This window comes from Pecten maximus, chromosome 14 (assembly GCF_902652985.1).
Source record: "Pecten maximus chromosome 14, xPecMax1.1, whole genome shotgun sequence".
Classification (NCBI taxonomy): Eukaryota; Metazoa; Mollusca; class Bivalvia; order Pectinida; family Pectinidae; genus Pecten; species Pecten maximus.
Window position 1 is genome coordinate 34,305,359 of NC_047028.1, and position 22,454 is coordinate 34,327,812.

Below are 22,454 nucleotides of genomic sequence, written 5' to 3' on the forward strand. Positions count from 1 at the left end.
ATTATCACATACATTATGTTCAAGTCATTAATAGCTTCCATTTTGTCCTCTTTCTCTGAGTAAAATATAGGTGTCCCCAACATCAATGTTACTATTTATATGTCCATCATGTAAACTGCGATCTCCCTCTTCTCCTTTTCTCCGTCTACTCATCCTTTAACTCCCTGCAATTAGACAAATTTTCCACAAGGGTTGAGAACTTTTTTTCTGATTAATACACGTTTTGTCTGGCGTCGTCCGTTGTTTGTCATCCGTCATAAACAATTTACATTTTCGACTTCTTCTCAATTACCAACAGGCACAGAGACCTGATATTCGGTTTGTAGCATCCTGAGATAAAGGGTTTAAATGTTTAAATGGATGACCTTGACCTTCATTCAAGGTCACAGAGGTCAAATATGCTAAAATCTTTAAACAACTACTTTTTGATAACCAAAAGGCCCCCAGACCCAATATCAGGTCTGTGGCATGCTGGGATAAAGGGCTACCAAGTTTGTTCACATGGATGACCTGGACCTTCATTTAAGGCCACAGGGGCTAAATATGCTAAAATATACCAAAAACTCAGGTGACTGTTAAGGTCCATGGGCTTTTGTTGTTGTTATATATCTGGATACTGGCGTCTAAATTATCTACATTCCGAGTTTTTTTCTCTAGAAGATCGATTCTTGTCAGGAAATGCATATCAGTAACACAGATTCAAAATGTTTCATTTTAAGATGGCACTTTAGCAGTTCCGCATTGTTTGAAAAAAATACTGAATGTCCTCATGCATATATACATTTCTTACATCTGTTGAAAATTTCTTATGAAATAGAACACAGTTCCTTTTAAGCATATTCCTTGATACATGGTAGTTTTACCAATGCTAATTGCTGCTTGGGTTTTATCGATATCTAAATATAGTTGGGTGATCAGAGTATTTTTTGAAAAAAATCTCATTTAATTTAGCCCACTGTCTGATGATATTTGAATTGGCCTTTCTGTCCTGAAACAGTTCATGGTATTCCTATTTCTTGAAAAGTACTGCAAGAATATTTTTGAAATTTAATTCTCCTTGCATATAATTGGTCCCTATAATTTGAAGACTGATCATGAAACCAATATGGGAGTATGTTAAGTATTAAGTACTATTGACCGCCTCATTTACTATTGACCGCCTCATTTACTATTGACCGCCTCATCTACTATTGACCACCTCATCTACTATTGACCACCTCATATAATATTGACCGCCTCATCTACTATTGACCGCCTCATCTACTACTGACCGCCTCATCTACTATTGACCACCTCATCTACTACTGACCGCCTCATCTACTATTGACCACCTCATCTACTATTGACCACCTCATCTACTATTGACCACCTCATCTATTAACCACCTCATCTACTATTGACCACCTCATTTACTACTGACCGCCTCATCTACTACTGACCGCCTCATCTACTACTGACCACCTCATCTACTATTGACTGCCTCATCTACTACTGACCACCTCATCTACTATTGACCGCCTCATCTACTATTGACCACCTCATCTACTCTTGACAGCCTCATCTACTATTGACCGCTTCATCTACTACTGACCACCTCATCTACTACTGACTGCCTCATCTACTACTGACCACCTCATCTACTCTTGACAGCCTCATATACTATTGACCGCCTCACCTACTACTGACCACCTCACCTACTACTGACCACCTCACCTACTATTGACCACCTCATCTACTACCGACCGCCTCATTTACTACTGACCACCTCATCTACTATTGACCACCTCATCTACTACTGACCGTCTCATCTACTATTGACCACCTCATCTACTATTGACCGCCTCATCTACTATTGACCACCTCATCTACTATTGACCGCCTCATCTACTACTGACCACCTCATCTACTATTGACCACTGCATCTACTATTGACCGCCTCATCTACTATTGACCGTCTCATCTACTATTGACCGCCTCATCTACTACTGACCGCCTCATCTACTACTGACCACCTCATCTACTATTGATCGCCTAGGACTTTGCTGACCTGTACCCTTGTATTGTAGATGTACACCCCATCAACGACGGGTAGGAGGAGCCTTTATGAAGCATGCCCCCCGACTAAAGGAGTTGTACCTGGCCTACTGTGCCAATCATCCTCGTGCTGTGGCGATCCTCCAGAACAAAAGGTACAGTATTGGTGTGGCTCATATACTTATACATACTGGAAACTTAGTAAAATACTATGAACCGCAAAGTGATTATAACCCTCAACGAAGTATGTCTCTCTGTCTGTCTGTCTGCCAGTCTGTCTCTCTGTCTGTCTGTCAGTCCATCTCTCTCTGTCACTTTGTCTCTCTGTCTGTATGTCAGTCCGTCTCTATCTGTCAGTCTGTCTGTCTGTCTGTCTGTCCATCACTCTGTCTGTCTGGTAGTCCATCTCTCTGTCACTTCGTCTCTGTCTGTCTGTCAGTCCGTCTTTATCTGTCAGTCTGTGTCTGTCTGTCCATCTCTCTGTCTGTCTGTTAGTCCATCTCTCTGTCACTTCGTCTGTCTGTCTGTCAGTCCGTCTCTCTCTCTCTCTCTGTCAGTCCATCTCTCTGTCTGTCAGTCCATCTCTCTCTCTGTCAGTTCGTCTCTCTGTCTGTCTGTCAGTTTGTCTCCCTGTCTGTCTGTCTGTAAGTCCATCCATCTGTCTGTCTGTAGACACACTTCTTTACCGCTTACTCCTTCCAGGATTGTACAATAGATTTCAATGAAACTTTATACATGTTATTCATGACATGTTCCTGTGTCTGCCTAAAACCCATTAATTTTGATCAATTTTTACCGGAGTTATGGCCCTTTGTACCACTAAGTGAGATATATCTTGTCCAGACTACTCCTCTAAACACTCCTCAAAGATACTGTCAGAAATGGTAGTGATGGAGGTAAATCTGAATGATGTATACTGGGATGTTGTAGGGAGGAGCTGAGTAAATTCATGGAGAGTATAGGGGCCACAAATGCTGCCATGGCCCTTACCACTAACCTATACAAACCCTTCACACGCCTCGACAAATATCCAAGTCTGCTCAAGGAACTGGAACGCCATGTGGAGGTAAGCTACAATGTTGCATCATCATAGAGAATGGCACAAGGACATTTAAATGTTGTAGTGTTACCCGACAATTAAGTTAAACCTGTTTATAAAAGAAAAGATTTGATTTCCAAACTAATGCATGTACATTGTTATGACTTCCCAACAAGAGGTTGTTCCCAATTATGTTTATGTAATTAGTCATTTAATTAACAAATCTGTTTTGATTTCTCATGTTTGTAGTTTTGAAATTGAACCGAACAATCCACTCTTAGGATCTAACAGAACTTTGATATTTGAATTGAGAAAACAAATATGGAAATATTTAATTATCTGACTGGGACTGTCTGTATGTCTGACGGGACTGTCTGTATGTCTGACGGGACTGTCTGTATGTCTGACGGGACTGTCTGTATGTCTTGACAGGACTGTCTGTATGTCTGACGATACTGTCTGTATGTCTGACGGGACTGTCTGTATGTCTGACAGGACTGTCTGTATGTCTGACGGGACTGTCTGTATGTCTGACGGGACTGTCTGTATGTCTGACGATACTGTCTGTATGTCTGACTGGGACTGTCTGTATGTCTGACGGGACTGTCTGTATGTCTGACTGGGACTGTCTGTATGTCTGACGGGACTGTCTGTATGTCTGACTGGGACTGTCTGTATGTCTGACGGGACTGTCTGTATGTCTGACGATACTGTCTGTATGTCTGACGGGACTGTCTGTATGTCTGACGATACTGTCTGTATGTCTGACTGGGACTGTCTGTATGTCTGACGGGACTGTCTGTATGTCTGACAGGACTGTCTGTATGTCTGACTGGACTGTCTGTATGTCTGACGATACTGTCTGTATGTCTGACTGGGACTGTCTGTATGTCTGACGATACTGTCTGTATGTCTGACGGGACTGTCTGTATGTCTGACGGGACTGTCTGTATGTCTGACTGGACTGTCTGTATGTCTGACGGGACTGTCTGTATGTCTGACAATACTGTCTGTATGTCTGACGATACTGTCTGTATGTCTGACGATACTGTCTGTATGTCTGACTGGGACTGTCTGTATGTCTGACGGGACTGTCTGTATGTCTGACGATACTGTCTGTATGTCTGACTGGGACTGTCTGTATGTCTGACTGGGACTGTCTGTATGTCTGACGATACTGTCTGTATGTCTGACTGGGACTGTCTGTATGTCTGACTGGGACTGTCTGTATGTCTGACGGGACTGTCTGTATGTCTGACGATACTGTCTGTATGTCTGACAGGACTGTCTGTATGTCTGACGATACTGTCTGTATGTCTGACGATACTGTCTGTATGTCTGACTGGGACTGTCTGTATGTCTGACGATACTGTCTGTATGTCTGACTGGGACTGTCTGTATGTCTGACTGGGACTGTCTGTACGTCTGACGGGACTGTCTGTACGTCTGACGATACTGTCTGTATGTCTGACGATACTGTCTGTATGTCTGACTGGGACTGTCTGTATGTCTGACGGGACTGTCTGTATGTCTGACTGGGACTGTCTGTACGTCTGACTGGGACTGTCTGTACGTCTGACGGGACTGTCTGTATGTCTGACTGGACTGTCTGTATGTCTGACTGGGACTGTCTGTATGTCTGACTGGGACTGTCTGTATGTCTGACTGGGACTGTCTGTATGTCTGACGATACTGTCTGTATGTCTGACGGGACTGTCTGTACGTCTGACGGGACTGTCTGTATGTCTGACGGGACTGTCTGTATGTCTGACGATACTGTCTGTATGTCTGACGGGACTGTCTGTATGTCTGACGATACTGTCTGTATGTCTGACTGGGACTGTCTGTACGTCTGACGGGACTGTCTGTATGTCTGATGATACTGTCTGTATGTCTGACTGGGACTGTCTGTATGTCTGACAATACTGTCTGTATGTCTGACTGGGACTGTCTGTATGTCTGACGATACTGTCTGTATGTCTGACTGGGACTGTCTGTATGTCTGACGATACTGTCTGTATGTCTGACGGGACTGTCTGTATGTCTGACTGGGACTGTCTGTATGTCTGACGATACTGTCTGTATGTCTGACGATACTGTCTGTATGTCTGACAGGACTGTCTGTATGTCTGACAGGACTGTCTGTATGTCTGACTGGGACTGTCTGTATGTCTGACTGGGACTGTCTGTATGTCTGACTGGGACTGTCTGTATGTCTGACGATACTGTCTGTATGTCTGACGATACTGTCTATATGTCTGACGGGACTGTCTGTATGTCTGACGGGACTGTCTGTATGTCTGACGATATACTGTCTGTATGTCTGACGGGACTGTCTGTATGTCTGACGATACTGTCTGTATGTCTGACGATACTGTCTGTATGTCTGACGGGACTGTCTGTATGTCTGACTGGGACTGTCTGTATGTCTGACGGGACTGTCTGTATGTCTGACTGGGACTGTCTGTATGTCTGACGATACTGTCTGTATGTCTGACTGGGACTGTCTGTATGTCTGACGGGACTGTCTGTATGTCTGACGGGACTGTCTGTATGTCTGACGGGACTGTCTGTATGTCTGACGGGACTGTCTGTATGTCTGACGGGACTGTCTGTATGTCTGACGGGACTGTCTGTATGTCTGACGATACTGTCTGTATGTCTGACGGGACTGTCTGTATGTCTGACTGGGACTGTCTGTATGTCTGACGATACTGTCTGTATGTCTGACGATACTGTCTGTATGTCTGACGGGACTGTCTGTATGTCTGACTGGGACTGTCTGTATGTCTGACGATACTGTCTGTATGTCTGACGGGACTGTCTGTATGTCTGACGGGACTGTCTGTATGTCTGACTGGGACTGTCTGTATGTCTGACGATACTGTCTGTATGTCTGACGGGACTGTCTGTATGTCTGACGATACTGTCTGTATGTCTGACTGGGACTGTCTGTATGTCTGACTGGGACTGTCTGTATGTCTGACGATACTGTCTGTATGTCTGACTGGGACTGTCTGTATGTCTGACTGGGACTGTCTGTATGTCTGACTGATACTGTCTGTATGTCTGACGATACTGTCTGTATGTCTGACTGGGACTGTCTGTATGTCTGACTGGGACTGTCTGTATGTCTGACTGGGACTGTCTGTATGTCTGACGATACTGTCTGTATGTCTGACTGGGACTGTCTGTATGTCTGACTGGGACTGTCTGTATGTCTGACGATACTGTCTGTATGTCTGACGATACTGTCTGTATGTCTGACTGGGACTGTCTGTATGTCTGACTGGGACTGTCTGTATGTCTGACGATACTGTCTGTATGTCTGACGATACTGTCTGTATGTCTGACTGGGACTGTCTGTATGTCTGACTGGGACTGTCTGTATGTCTGACGATACTGTCTGTATGTCTGACGATACTGTCTGTATGTCTGACTGGGACTGTCTGTATGTCTGACTGGGACTGTCTGTATGTCTGACGGGACTGTCTGTATGTCTGACGGGACTGTCTGTATGTCTGACGGGACTGTCTGTATGTCTGACGATACTGTCTGTATGTCTGACTGGGACTGTCTGTATGTCTGACTGGGACTGTCTGTATGTCTGACTGGGACTGTCTGTATGTCTGACGGGACTGTCTGTATGTCTGACGGGACTGTCTGTATGTCTGACGGGACTGTCTGTATGTCTGACGGGACTGTCTGTATGTCTGACTGGGACTGTCTGTATGTCTGACGGGACTGTCTGTATGTCTGACGGGACTGTCTGTATGTCTGACGGGACTGTCTGTATGTCTGACGGGACTGTCTGTATGTCTGACGATACTGTCTGTATGTCTGACGGGACTGTCTGTATGTCTGACTGGGACTGTCTGTATGTCTGACGGGACTGTCTGTATGTCTGACGGGACTGTCTGTATGTCTGACGATACTGTCTGTATGTCTGACGGGACTGTCTGTATGTCTGACGGGACTGTCTGTATGTCTGACTGGGACTGTCTGTATGTCTGACTGGGACTGTCTGTATGTCTGACGGGACTGTCTGTATGTCTGACGATACTGTCTGTATGTCTGACGGGACTGTCTGTATGTCTGACGATACTGTCTGTATGTCTGACGGGACTGTCTGTATGTCTGACGATACTGTCTGTATCTCTGACGATACTGTCTGTATGTCTGACTGGGACTGTCTGTATGTCTGACGATACTGTCTGTATGTCTGACGATACTGTCTGTATGTCTGACGGGACTGTCTGTATGTCTGACGGGACTGTCTGTATGTCTGACTGGGACTGTCTGTATGTCTGACTGGGACTGTCTGTATGTCTGACGATACTGTCTGTATGTCTGACAGGACTGTCTGTATGTCTGACGGGACTGTCTGTATGTCTGACGATACTGTCTGTATGTCTGACGATACTGTCTGTATGTCTGACTGGGACTGTCTGTATGTCTGATGATACTGTCTGTATGTCTGACGATACTGTCTGTATGTCTGACGATACTGTCTGTATGTCTGACTGGGACTGTCTGTATGTCTGACGATACTGTCTGTATGTCTGACGATACTGTCTGTATGTCTGACTGGGACTGTCTGTATGTCTGACGATACTGTCTGTATGTCTGACTGGGACTGTCTGTATGTCTGACGGGACTGTCTGTATGTCTGACGATACTGTCTGTATGTCTGACGGGACTGTCTGTATGTCTGACTGGGACTGTCTGTATGTCTGACGGGACTGTCTGTATGTCTGACGATACTGTCTGTATGTCTGACGATACTGTCTGTATGTCTGACGATACTGTCTGTATGTCTGACGATACTGTCTGTATGTCTGACGGGACTGTCTGTATGTCTGACGGGACTGTCTGTATGTCTGACGATACTGTCTGTATGTCTGACGATACTGTCTGTATGTCTGACGGGACTGTCTGTATGTCTGACGATATTGTCTGTATGTCTGACGGGACTGTCTGTATGTCTGACGGGACTGTCTGTATGTCTGACGATACTGTCTGTATTTCTGACTGGGACTGTCTGTATGTCTGACTGGGACTGTCTGTATGTCTGACGATACTGTCTGTATGTCTGATGATACTGTCTGTATGTCTGACGATACTGTCTGTATGTCTGACGGGACTGTCTGTATGTCTGACGGGACTGTCTGTATGTCTGACGGGACTGTCTGTATGTCTGACGATACTGTCTGTATGTCTGACGATACTGTCTGTATGTCTGACGGGACTGTCTGTATGTCTGACGATACTGTCTGTATGTCTGACGGGACTGTCTGTATGTCTGACGATACTGTCTGTATGTCTGACAGGACTGTCTGTATGTCTGACGATACTGTCTGTATGTCTGACGATACTGTCTGTATGTCTGACGGGACTGTCTGTATGTCTGACGGGACTGTCTGTATGTCTGACGGGACTGTCTGTATGTCTGACAGGACTGTCTGTATGTCTGACGATACTGTCTGTATGTCTGACGGGACTGTCTGTATGTCTGACGGGACTGTCTGTATGTCTGACGGGACTGTCTGTATGTCTGACGATACTGTCTGTATGTCTGACGATACTGTCTGTATGTCTGACGGGACTGTCTGTATGTCTGACTGGGACTGTCTGTATTCCATTGTAACCTCTCGCCTTCTCTCCACAGGAAAGTCATGTTGACCGCGGTGATACACAGAGGGCCATAGCAGTATATAGAGACATTGCTGTAAGTACATATTTTATTGACCTCATGATAGTTCTCCTAAATAGCAACAAGGAACTCACATTCAGCTTCATGGTAGAGTTACCAGACAAAACATATCCTATATCAAGACTTATGATGCATAAGTTTGCTTGAGAGCACAATTACAACGCAAATCGTCAAACTGGAGACTTATTTACAATATTACAGAGATATACACAGCTTCTGCCATTGAAAGAAAAAGAAAAAATTATATTTATTATGTACTGAACCTGCTTAACAAGAGGCTACTTGGCCTGATTAAAATTATGCCTTGATATTTCCTGTTTTTCTCACTCATGATTTATTTTTCTCTCATATTTCATTGTCCCCTTGGCAAGAAATGTATTTAAATGCATTAAACAAAACACGAATCTTTGCTATGACACTGGACTTAAGAATTGATGAACTTCCCTGTCAGAACATGAGCTCTCACACCATTGTTTTTTTTTTTTTGCATGAGTCATAGGAGGAAATATCAACAGTTTATTAGCTTTTCGGTACCATTGTCTAGCAAGAGATGAATTCATACTTCATGTAATTCTTCAATGCATTAGACAAATCATAACACTCCCCACTGTCAAATTCACTCATGCGAATAATCTGTATTGGAGTTGAGTATCATGTGACCACAATTCCTTCCAGACATATTTTAATTTTAAAACTCTGATAAAAATCTACTAGCGGGTGGTGCTATCATACCAGAGTTTTTTTTTTGCAATTGTGAAATCATTGAAATCCAAGATGAAACTTATTTCCTATAAAAGTAATTTTGTATGTGTTGGGAATGTGTAAGCTACTGTATACAACGCGGTCCGGCAGGTTGGGCATAAAAATTGTACCTGTTGCCCCATCATATGATCATCAGAGGTGACTATATTTGTGATATATATTTATTGCTTTGGTTGTAGGGAGACATGACGATTTGTTTTCCCAAGGCATGTTATATTTCCAGAGGGGCTTTGCCCTAGGGAAATATGACTTACCATTGGTAAACTCAGTAAAGACTATAATACACATGTTTGGTGCTATCTGCGTCCTTTGTCTGCATAATATTAATGATTTCATCGTCGTCTGCCATGTTTCTTGATTGGAACACCTTGGAGAGTTCTGTATCACGACCGACTACTCTGACATATAAATTTGACATGATGCACGCGAGGGTGACATAAAGTGTAGCCTCCCCGAATGGCTCTCAACCAAACACTGACTGTGTTACATAATTAAGGTACAATGATATCATTTTTAACTTTTTTTTAAATGTCCCCTTGACACTGCCTCACTTTTGTCCTTTAGTTTAGCATTCGCCTCTGTGAGGAAGGCCTTGGATTCTGCTGAAACACACCGTAGTCAATAAAAATGGTAGTTCCTACTCCCGCTCCTGGTTTGCCCATTGTCACTATAACGTGACCAGGGTGTTTGCTGGGTGTATTCGACAGTAAACTTTCTACAAGATAGCACTATACAGTGGCATCAGATCCGCACTATGGTAAGGACACAAATATAAACATATAGCATCCTTCAAAAGACACAGGCAATCAACACACACTTGCTCATTTAGGATACACATTTTGGCTGTGTTAATGTCCTTAGCTGTTGATAAGATGTTGAACAAAAACAAAACAACATGTACAGACCTCTGTGAGACATACATAGATAAACCATAGCTATCCTCTGTCAGACCTCTGTGAGACATACATAGATACACCACAGCTATCCTCTGTCAGACCTCTGTGAGACATACATAGATACACCACACCTATCCTCTGTCAGACCTCTGTGAGACATACATAGATACACCACACCTATCCTCTGTCAGACCTTTGTGAGACATACATAGATACACCACAGCTATCCTCTGTCCGACCTCTGTGAGACATACATAGATACACCACAGCTATCCTCTGTCCGACCTCTGTGAGACATACATAGATACACCACAGCTATCCTCTGTTAGACCTCTGTGAGACATACATACATAGATACACCACAGCTATCCTTTGTCAGACCTCTGTGAGACATACATAGATACACCACAGCTATCCTCTGTCAGACCTCTGTGAGACATACATAGATACACCACAGCTATCCCCTGTCAGACCTCTATGAGACGTACATACATAGATACACCACAGCTATCCTCTGTCAGACCTCTGTGAGACATACATAGATACACCACACCTATCCTCTGTCAGACCTCTGTGAGACATACATAGATACACCACACCTATCCTCTGTCAGACCTTTGTGAGACATACATAGATACATCACAGCTATCCCCTGTCAGACCTCTATGAGACGTACATACATAGATACATCACAGCTATCCCCTGTCAGACCTCTATGAGACGTACATACATAGATACATCACAGCTATCCCCTGTCAGACCTCTATGAGACGTACATACATAGATACACCACAGCTATCCCCTGTCAGACCTCTATGAGACGTACATACATAGATACATCACAGCTATCCCCTGTCTGACCTCTGTGAGACATACATAGATACACCACAGCTATCCTCTGTCAGACCTCTGTGAGACATACATAGATTCACCACAGCTATCCCCTGTCAGACCTCTATCAGACATACATAGATACATCACAGCTATCCCCTGTCAGACCTCTATGAGACGTACATACATAGATACACCACAGCTATCCTCTGTCAGACCTCTATGAGACGTACATACATAGATACATCACAGCTATCCCCTGTCAGACCTCTATGAGACGTACATACACAGAAGCACTATGGCTATCCTGTCAATGGCAGGATTCCACTCGTGGAAATCAGTCTTTGATTGTGCTGACTCAGAGTAAGCCTCAATGGCCCTGTGATAGTCCCCAAGTGTTTGATAACAGATCCCCAGGAGTGTGTGAACGATCCAGAACTTGTGTCCTCCCTGTTCCTCGTGATACTGGATCTTCATCAGGTGGTGTAATGCTGTACTGCGTCCTCTGGTGTCTCCTAGCTCGTGGCAGCACAGGAAGTTCAGAAACAGAGTATAGGGTAGTGGAGGGATAATTAGGCACTGTAAGGGGGAGTATGCTTCTGACATTTCAAGACCCAGATGAGGAAGGTGAAATTTGTTGCAGTAAAACATGATGAGACCTGTGTAGAGTTTCTGCAGTCTGTCTGAAGCTTGTCCGGGTTGTCGGTACTGCTGTTGATGGATTGCTACCTGTTCTGGATGAAACCTCTTCTTTGTGTTGTGTAGCAGGTTAGATGTGTAATAAGAGGCAAGTCTCATAACTTGCTTGCACTCCTCCAGAGATTTCCTGAAATTTCCGGTCAGGAAATGAAAAGTTGCCAAATGCAAGACTTCTGTGCCCATTAAAGCACTGGGAGACATCCAGTGTTTACATTTTCTGAGGCTGTGGTACCTGGTCTTGTTGCCTGTGGTACGTGTGTGACACGGGTAAACTTGTGTCGTTGCCAGCTTTTGTAGGGACATAGTTACGTAGTGATGTATGTAAATTTCATCAAAGTCCGACTGTGATGTTGGTAATAACTGAAACGCCTTGCTAATGGTCCGGATAGCACTAGGTCCTACAATTACGGATCGTAAGTTGAAAACCGTTATCGTGTCCTGGTTGAGAGCAACTTCCTGTACTGATAAAGGACGTTTAAGCTTCGCTTGTGTTGATGGGTTACTCAAATCCTCCCATATGGAAGGTTCGAAGAAGTTTCCCACCGAGAGGCAAATCCATTTCATCTGATAACAGCTGTTCAAAATCCCCAGCAGTATCTGTTGATGCCGCCCGTGTACTTTCCTCTGGAACAAGTTGTTGTTTGGGATGAAGTAATTGGGACAGAATCTCGCCCTGACCCACCCAATTAGAATGTTGAAGCAAAACCAAAAGCAGTAGAATAAGTTCTTGTCTTGCCAGAACATTTGGCTGGAATTCTCTATTGCATGAAACAGGATTGTTTTTAGGAAGTAGGAGCACAAGATGTCATCATCCCCAACGGTTTCTTTCAATGTCTCCTTTATTTGTTTTAAGAAATATTTCAGCAGCGTGTACACTTTGAGTTGGATGTGAGAGAAGGAGTGAATCAAAGATATTTCTGCTACTGAAAATGAAATTCTCCATTGTAATAATGTGGATGGTGAACATTTGTCGCCGACGGGGACAAGGTGACATCCACTTTCGACTATTTTGTCCCTCAAGGCTTGAGGAGGCCAGCCGTACATACGTTTACGTGTAATCCATTCGTTAGCCTCCTTCGGCCAACAGTTACAATGGAAACAATGAACGCTGTCAGTGTCCTGTGAAATCGATGATGATGAACAGCTGGGCCCATTGGATTCTAGAATCCAGCCACTCATTTCTCTTGTCGAACTAATACCCTGTTCTCGATAGAAATCGCTGGAAAGAAATAGGGAATTCCCAACTGTCACTAGTGAGAGAAATAGAATCTCGTCGCAGTACTCTCCTAACTGGCCGAGTTCTAACCTGACATAGCCAGGGCGGCAGTTCTCCGCTTCTCTAATGAACAGTACTGTTTTGAGTGGAATGCTGTCGGGGATAGGCTGATCATCGTACATGACTACCACGCGTGTATCTACAATCATTTCATCCAGATCCGACCCCATCAGACAAAGTCCCTCCGCAAAGCTTCCCCCTTGAATGGCGTGAATTGAGTTTTTGTCCGCATTGTTTAAGCATTCATATAAGACGAGCGCCCTGCGTATATTTGCTACCTCCTCCCTCCTTCCGGTGTATGTCCTTTCCAGGTATTCCGATAGGAGCATGGACAACCTCTCGCTCTCCCCAGAGTCCATTGTAGTCAGCAAGAGGATTTAATCTATAATGAATAAATTAAAAACTTAAGATAACTGTTGTTACCTTTAATTGTAATCAACTTTGTGGATTGTGATAATGGTCTCTGCAGTAAGTTTAACATAATCTCTTCCAAGCTATTGATTATTCACGAACAGAAAGGGAATATTTACAAAAATCAAAACGGGAGAAAATGTGTTTCTAACAATGTTTTAATGTATTGTTTTTATGCATTTTGATCAGTAATTTTGTTGATTTGATCACATTTCAAGTCGGCTGTAAAGTGACTTAATCTTTGATTGAATTCATGAAACAGAACAAAACTTGTGTGCAGTGTTTGAAAACAAGATTAGCACTCCTAGCTTCTATAAGACGTCTGTTTTTTATATCCAGAAATTGTCTTGTTTTGGTATAAATGTGTCTTGTCCGCTTAAATTAGACTAAAGCATTGCGCTGTCAAATAGAACACCAACCAAGGACTTTCAGAATGTGAAATGGGGATTCTAATTTTGAAGTGTGGAAAAAGACACTTCTGTTTGGGAAAATATCTGTTGTCCAACTTTCAACATGTTTATGTTTCTGTCCAGAAATTCAAGATTTAGATTTCAAACAGTTTTATTGTGCATACATACGATGTCATCTTAAGTCAAGTTTGATTGTGATGTGAATTCTGTGATAAAAGACCCATAAGGGTCCCCTTGTAGTAGCTGGTGACTACCTCTCTGAACCATACTTAGAAAGCCCATCGTATATTATCTAAAGCAATTAAGTGAGTTTCAGTGCCTTTCTCAAGGACATTAACACAACCAGACTGGATGGTTGTTGGTCTCCGGTTTCCTTGGGAAACACAAACCACCCCATGTAGGGACCTGTTAAAATCAGCTTACCTGTACTGTAGAACATGTAGTGTTGTTCACGTGTTATGATTCTCAGCTGAGATGTTGCTCGGTTGGGTCACAATTACTCCGTAGAGCAGACTCCAGCTTGTTTTGTTGAAGTTGTTTCCATACCGAGACGCCAGTAAACAGTGCCTTTTGAATGTGACAGTTTATATAAAATCCTTCTGAATTCCATTTGCATGTTATACGTCCTGTTCAGACTGTTTTGTCTGTCACAGCCAATAAGTTTCATCTAATGCTGACGTCACAATCCCACCCAATGCCAGAGAGTTTTTCTGCTGAATGTTTTGTCCGTTATAATTCCTTCATGTAGAAGAAAATTACAGGCTGCACGCACACAATGGTATATATAGTCGCATTACGTATGCTATGTGCAGAACATTGTCAACATGATACTTGATAGGCAAAGAACTTTACACTATGGTTTGAAAGATAATGTTACAGGTTAAAGGGCGAAAGATCATGTGCTGACTTGTATTGTATACATGTATATATATATATATATCTTATTGAAATGATATATATACAGTATATCTATATATATCTTATTGAAATGAATTATATGTAGGACAATAAGACCATACAAGCATAATTATTATTATGAGGACATTGTGCTGTAGACAGTTTACAGTGAGGCTAGGTAGATTTAAGTTGTCAGAACTGTTATAGACAGTTTACAGTGAGGCTAGATATATTTAAGTTGTCAGAACTGTTGTAGACAGATTACAGTGAGGCTAGGTAGATTTAAGTTGTCAGAACTGTTATAGACAGTTTACAGTGAGGCTAGGTATATTTAAGTTGTCAGAACTGTTGTAGACAGTTTACAGTGAGGCTAGATATATTTAAGTTGTCAGAACTGTTGTAGACAGTTTACAGTGAGGCTAGGTATATTTAAGTTGTCAGAACTGTTGTAGACAGTTTACAGTGAGGCTAGGTATATTTAAGTTGTCAGAACTGTTATAGACAGTTTACAGTGAGGCTAGGTAGATTTAAGTTGTCAGAACTGTTGTAGACAGTTTACAGTGAGGCTAGGTAGATTTAAGTTGTCAGAACTGTTATAGACAGTTTACAGTGAGGCTAGGTAGATTTAAGTTGTCAGAACTGTTGTAGACAGTTTACAGTGAGGCTAGGTAGATTTAAGTTGTCAGAACTGTTGTAGACAGTTTACAGTGAGGCTAGGTAGATTTAAGTTGTCAGAACTGTTGTAGACAGTTTACAGTGAGGCTAGGTAGATTTAAGTTGTCAGAACTGTTGTAGACAGTTTACAGTGAGGCTAGGTAGATTTAAGTTGTCAGAACTGTTATAGACAGTTTACAGTGAGGCTAGGTAGATCTAAGTTGTCAGAACTGCTGTAGACAGTTTACAGTGAGGCTAGGTAGATTTAAGTTGTCAGAACTGTTGTAGACAGTTTACAGTGAGGCTAGGTAGATTTAAGTTGTCAGAACTGTTATAGACAGTTTACAGTGAGGCTAGGTATATTTAAGTCATGAATGCCTCATGTTAGCTTGAGCCGTTTATGTCAATTTAAAAGAGCTTGATAATTTCCTCTATGATGATGCGATAAATGAATTTGGTATTCGGTCCGTGTTTTGTCATTGGTTTATAATAGGCTTTGATACAATTAAGGCAGTAGCACAGTCTTTTAAACATGTTACTGACTAAGATCGCAGGGATTGTTATGTGACCATTCATTACTGAAGATGAGATATTAGCAATGAACAACGGAACAATTACAACTCAAATGTAATTTTAGTGAAAACAATACCCTGGAAACGTTCGGGTAGAACATGTGTAGTCTATATACAGACATCTGTCAGTGGTCGCATGTTGAGCTGGCGTCTAACTTTAGAGATGAAGATTTCCAGATTTGAACCCCCTGACTGTGCTAATTTATGTCTATGCTGATAAATAATAGTTTACATTTTTCTGTATTTGCGCTAAAGTTTGACTGCGCTAAAATAAGTTTGTTTACAGTAAATAAATGAACAGTCATTCTGAAGGTAAAATAATGCCACCCCATTGGATTAAATAATCACATCGTTACTGGTACATGTCTTTTATAGTTCTAGTAGTGTACAGGATAGTTGTTGATATTCGAAGTAGATTAATTATAGTCATCAAATATAGCATGAAAATGAATACCCAGCAAATAATTATATACAAACTAATGTGTAGAAGTCATTACTGTAGAATGTCTACAAGGCAATTAAATACCCACGAACTAGGTCTGACTAGGACAACCACGGAATTAAATACCCACAAACTAGGTCTGACTAGGACAACCACGGAATTAAATACCCACAAACTAGGTCTGACTAGGACAACCACGGAATTAAATACCCACAAACTAGGTCTGACTAGGACAACCACGGAATTAAATACCCACAAACTAGGTCTGACTGGGACAACCACGGAATTAAATACCCACAAACTAGGTCTGACTGGGACAACCATGGAATTAAATACCCACAAACTAGGTCTGACTTGGACAACCACGGAATTAAATACCCACAAACTAGGTCTGACTAGGACAACCACGGAATTAAATACCCACAAACTAGGTCTGACTAGGACAACCATGGAATTAAATACCCACAAACTAGGTCTGACTAGGACAACCACGGAATTAAATACCCACAAACTAGGTCTGACTAGGACAACCACGGAATTAAATACCCACAAACTAGGTCTGACTAGGACAACCACGGAATTAAATACCCACAAACTAGGTCTGACTAGGACAACCACGGAATTAAATACCCACAAACTAGGTCTGACTAGGACAACCACGGAATTAAATACCCACAAACTAGGTCTGACTAGGACAACCACGGAATTAAATACCCACAAACTAGGTCTGACTAGGACAACCACGGAATTAAATACCCACAAACTAGGTCTGACTAGGACAACCACGGAATTAAATACCCACAAACTAGGTCTGACTAGGACAACCACGGAATTAAATACCCACAAACTAGGTCTGACTAGGACAACCACGGAATTAGATACCCACAAACTAGGTCTGACTAGGACAACCACGGAATTAAATACCCACAAACTAGGTCTGACTAGCACAACCACGGAATTAAATACCCACAAACTAGGTCTGACTAGGACAACCACGGAATTAGATACCCACAAACTAGGTCTGACTAGGACAACCACGGAATTAAATACCCACAAACTAGGTCTGACTAGGACAACCACGGAATTAAATACCCACAAACTAGGTCTGACTGGGACAACCACGGAATTAAATACCCACAAACTAGGTCTGACTGGGACAACCACGGAATTAAATACCCACAAACTAGGTCTGACTAGGACAAACACAGAATTAAATACCCACAAACTAGGTCTGACTAGGACAACCACAGAATTAAATACCCACAAACTAGGTCTGACTAGTACAACCACGGAATTAAATACCCACAAACTAGGTCTGACTAGGACAAACACGGATTTAAATACCCACAAACTAGGTCTGACTAGGACAACCACGGAATTAAATACCACAAACTAGGTCTGACTAGGACAACCACGGAATTAAATACCCACGAACTAGGTCTGACTGGGACAACCATGGAATTAAATACCCACAAACTAGGTCTGACTAGGACAACCACGGAATTAAATACCCACTAACTAGATCTGACTAGGACAACCACGGAATTAAATACCCACGAACTAGGTCTGACTAGGACAACCACGGAATTAAATACCCACTAACTAGATCGGACTAGGACAAACACGGAATTAATTACCCACAAACTAGGTCTGACTGGGACAACCACGGAATTAAATACCCACTAACTAGATCTGACTAGGACAAACACGGAATTAAATACCCACAAACTAGGTCTGACTGGGACAACCACGGAATTAAATACCCACAAACTAGGTCTGACTAGGACAACCACGGCCTGTGAAACATAACACCTATACAATATTTTATGTCATTGTCATGCAAACATTAAAGAAGTTGATGTCTCGGTCTTCCTACATGAAGGACATATTGTATATCAATACTGTGTTTGTATTGGCTATGTATCGGTATTGATTTATTGGATAACGAATCTCAACTGGCCCCAAGGGATAATGACATGTCTGTAATCCTGATTCAGTATTTATGGAGTCAAAGACCTACAGTAAGATCACATATGTAGGAATTAAGAGAAGTTCAATTCTTCATGTTTTTCAAAGTTTTCTCCCAAGAATTATTTTTTTTTAATTGACCAGCATATCATCCTGTAGCTGACTTAAGTGGTGTTGCTTAAACCGTATATTATAATGCATTTCCACCTGATGCTGTTGTCGTTATATGTCTTCTGATGAGCTTCGAAACAATAAAAGGATTTGAGAATTGGTTCTCTTTTATGTATATATATTTACATTTTGGTGGCAAAGCCACGATATAAACTTAGTAAAAAGATTTGCAGTCTATGTGAGCATAATTGACACATCAATCCATGCCGCGCATTCACCCACCGGAACTACTTGTAACTGACATAAACAATCAAATGGCTCTATGAAAAAAAGCCTAGGACTAAGTCGTGTTTTTATGTTAATTAAAAAGTATCAAAAAGAAAATTTATACAATATTGTTACACAAATAATAAAAAGAATTGAACAGAATGCACTGTTTTGTTTGCCAATGCACATGACAAATGAATTTTGAAGAAATAGGCTGTTCCATTTGTCAAACCTCATTGACGAAGTCGCTGAATATTGGCAATTTTTATGCAAACTCAATTTTAATTTTCAAAAATGACAAAAAATATGTTGAGAATGTAATGTATATCATGTAAACATGTAATAAATATATTTTCCTGTCGTAGATTCTTCAGTCTAGTTTTGTATTCCATGTATGTATACATATATATATTTATAGAATAGTTTAGTTTATATATCTCTCTATATGTTTTTGTAGAGTAACTAAATATACCTCAGTATAAATTAGATAGCTATATATGCATTGTGTATCTGTTAGATCAGTCAAACTATATTATATGTTTACACTAACCAGGTTTTCCTTTGTTTTCCAGAATGCATGTATGGATGTAAGGAAGTTAAAGGAAATGGAGTATGAAATACTAACAAGTGCAATAAAAGGCTGGGAGGGTGAGGTAAGGTCCGGTTAATTACTCCATCAGGTGTTCGTGTCCTCGAAAAAAATATTTAAAAGTTATCTCCCCTTGCATGACTAGATTAACATGCATTGAAATCTCGTCGTTGATATGGCATCCTGGACATCTTATTCAGGTAATTTAAATATCAACATCAACTCACCCCAGACATCTTGTTCAGGTAACTTAAATATCAACATTAACTCGCATGTAACTCAAATGTCAACCTTAACTCATCCCGGACATCTTATTGAGGTAACTCAAATATCAACTTTAAGTCACATGGACGTCTTACTCGGGTAACTCAAATATCAACTTTAAGTCACATGGACGTCTTACTCAGGTAACTCAAATATCAACTTTAAGTCACATGGACGTCTTACTCAGGTAACTCAAATATCAACCTTAACTCATCCTGGACATCTTATTGAGGTAACTCAAAATCAACTTTAAGTCACATGGACGTCTTACTCAGGTAACTCAAATATCAACTTTTACTCACATGGACGTCTTACTCAGGTAACACAAATATTAACCTTAATTCAGTCTGGACATCTTGTTAAGGTAACTCAAATATCAATCTTTACTCAGTCCGTACATCTCGTTAAGGTAACTCAAATATCAATCTTTACTCAGTCCGGACATCTTTTTAAGGTAACTCAACCTTTACTCACCTTGCTCATTTTAATTAGAACTACTGTATACCTGGTATTTTTCGCGCCAGGTTATTTTCGCCCTTGAGCAACACAAAAGATATTCGCCCCGTTTTAATTTCGCCCTAAACTACTTTTAAGAAATGTCCTCGTTTACAATCGGAAAATTCCGTTCAGAATTCTCGATACAACTGCACTCGGAACACTCGGGATTTTTCCAGTTCCCCCATTTTCTTTTCTTTGCATATCCCACTGAGGTGTGAAATGTAATCAGGTGTGAAATATACAACGTTTACCTGTGTTCAGATTTTCGTTTAACCTATATTAATTCAAATAGTATCGGGTATGCATGGTCGATTTTAAGCAAACACAATGAGTGGTAAGTTCACCGTGCCGTGACTAATTACTGACCACTGATTCTTGCTCATTTGTCATCGATGGAAGCCACAAGCGACGGTGAACTCATAAAATCAGTCTTCACAATGGCAAGAATTTGATGCTATTTGGTGTGCATCATTTTAAAAAATGACTGTATTTTAAAAGTTACTTAGTATTTATAGTTTTTTTAAAAATCAAACATACTAAACATAGTACGGTGTCTAAGCCCAGTTAAGCTTATTCTCGATTTCACTCAACGTGATATTGCAAATTTACTAGGCCTAGATTTAGATCTAGATTTTATTTCATATGCATAGATTGGAATAAAACAATGAATTATTTTTTATAAATTTAGTGTAAATATATAACACGTGTTGCTTGTGATTGTATAGAATAAAACACACTTGAAAAGTACGAGGGTATGTTTTGGATCCGTTATGTACGATGACTTGTAAATCCTTCAATTGAGCTTGAAATTTTCGCCGTCATCTTAAATTCGCCCTTTAAATCAAAGGGCGAAAATGGTGAAAATTAAACGGGGGCAAAAATTACCAGGTATACAGTAACTCAAAAATCCACATTAACTCACCTTAACATCTTACTCTTAGTAACTCACCTGCAATTTTGAACTTGATCTTAAAAACAAAATGAAGCACTTCATCAGGTTGCCAGGTGGATTTTGACAGTTGAAGTTTGTTTCTTGATAAGTATTTGAAAAATATTTCTCAAACTTAATGTATGAAGGTTCCCCTCTGTACCTAGATGTCTTTGTATCTAATTTTGAGTTTGATCAGGAAAATAAAATGGCTGACAGGTGACTGAGTGGACAGATGAGATTCTGTATGTAATAGCTCATAGAACATCATATAATTGTAAGGGGCTGCGGTGGCTGAATGGTTAAGGTGTCCCGACACTTTATCACTAGCCCTCCACCTCTGGGTTGCGAGTTCGAAACCTACATGGGGCAGTTGCCAGGTACTGACCATAGGCTGGTGGTTTTTCTCGGGGTACTCCGGCTTTCCTCCACCTCCAAAACCTGGCATGTTCTTTAAATGACCCTGGCTGTTAATAGGACGTTAAACAAACAAACCAAACCAAATCATAAATTAATAAACAAAACAAACCAAACCAAATCATAAATCATAATCCCTCTGGGATCTCCTGTTTAAATGTAAAACTGCTGTTAGTTTAACCTGCTGGGGTAATACATCCTCTCCTAAGAATAAACTTGATAATGAAATAACTGTTGGATTGAAAGTCTAGATTTCCCAGTCCCAGTTGTTTGCCTGAGAAGCGTATACTGCTGTGTTTATCACTGAGATTGACATTATGTATTAAAGTATAACCTCTCTAAACCAGCTCCTGTCTTAATCGGATCCCTGTCTTTTATGACATTGATATTTGGTTCCTACATTTTCCTCTTGAATTATGGTATTTAAAACCTGTCTAATCCAGATGCTGTCTATTCCTAATTTACATCTAAAAATCTTAATTACCTCATCTGTGAAAATTTAGGATTATTGTTTTTTGTTGAAGATTATTTGTCATTAGGAAGTTTTGTCAGTAGGATGTTTTTAGGTCACTTGAGACTAAATTGCCTTTTATCAGTTGCCATAGGTCATCTGTTGTCTGTAAACAATTTATATTTTCGACTTCTCAGAATCCTCTCTGCAGAAACCTGCCATGGCCAAAATTTTCTCAAAACCCAGATAATTGACAGAGTCAAATACTCTTCATAATTGGAAGGGTTGGAAGGTGCTTTTAAATTACTAAAATTGTATATTTTAT

General features: G+C 41.2%; 2 protein-coding genes across 13 annotated transcripts in view; one reads left to right on the forward strand and one right to left on the reverse strand.

Moving 5' to 3' along the window:
• LOC117342837 (rho guanine nucleotide exchange factor 7-like) overlaps positions 1-22,454 on the forward strand; it is a 90,390-nt gene that overhangs the window by 19,467 nt on the left and 48,469 nt on the right. For all 12 annotated transcript variants that reach the window (XR_004535909.1, XM_033905094.1, XM_033905096.1 and 9 more), the window contains exons 6-9: positions 2,067-2,189; positions 2,965-3,100; positions 8,742-8,801; positions 19,555-19,635. Coding sequence is in view for 11 of the 12 variants with exons in the window: in XM_033905094.1 (XP_033760985.1) it covers positions 2,067-2,189; positions 2,965-3,100; positions 8,742-8,801; positions 19,555-19,635 (400 nt within the window). In the remaining variant the exon portion in view is untranslated. The remainder of the gene's footprint in view (positions 1-2,066; positions 2,190-2,964; positions 3,101-8,741; positions 8,802-19,554; positions 19,636-22,454) is intronic.
• On the reverse strand, positions 10,824-13,618 carry LOC117342839. Its single transcript, XM_033905106.1, has one exon. It carries the CDS (start codon positions 13,607-13,609, stop codon positions 11,546-11,548), a length of 2,064 nt encoding a protein of 687 aa, XP_033760997.1. The 5' UTR covers positions 13,610-13,618; the 3' UTR covers positions 10,824-11,545.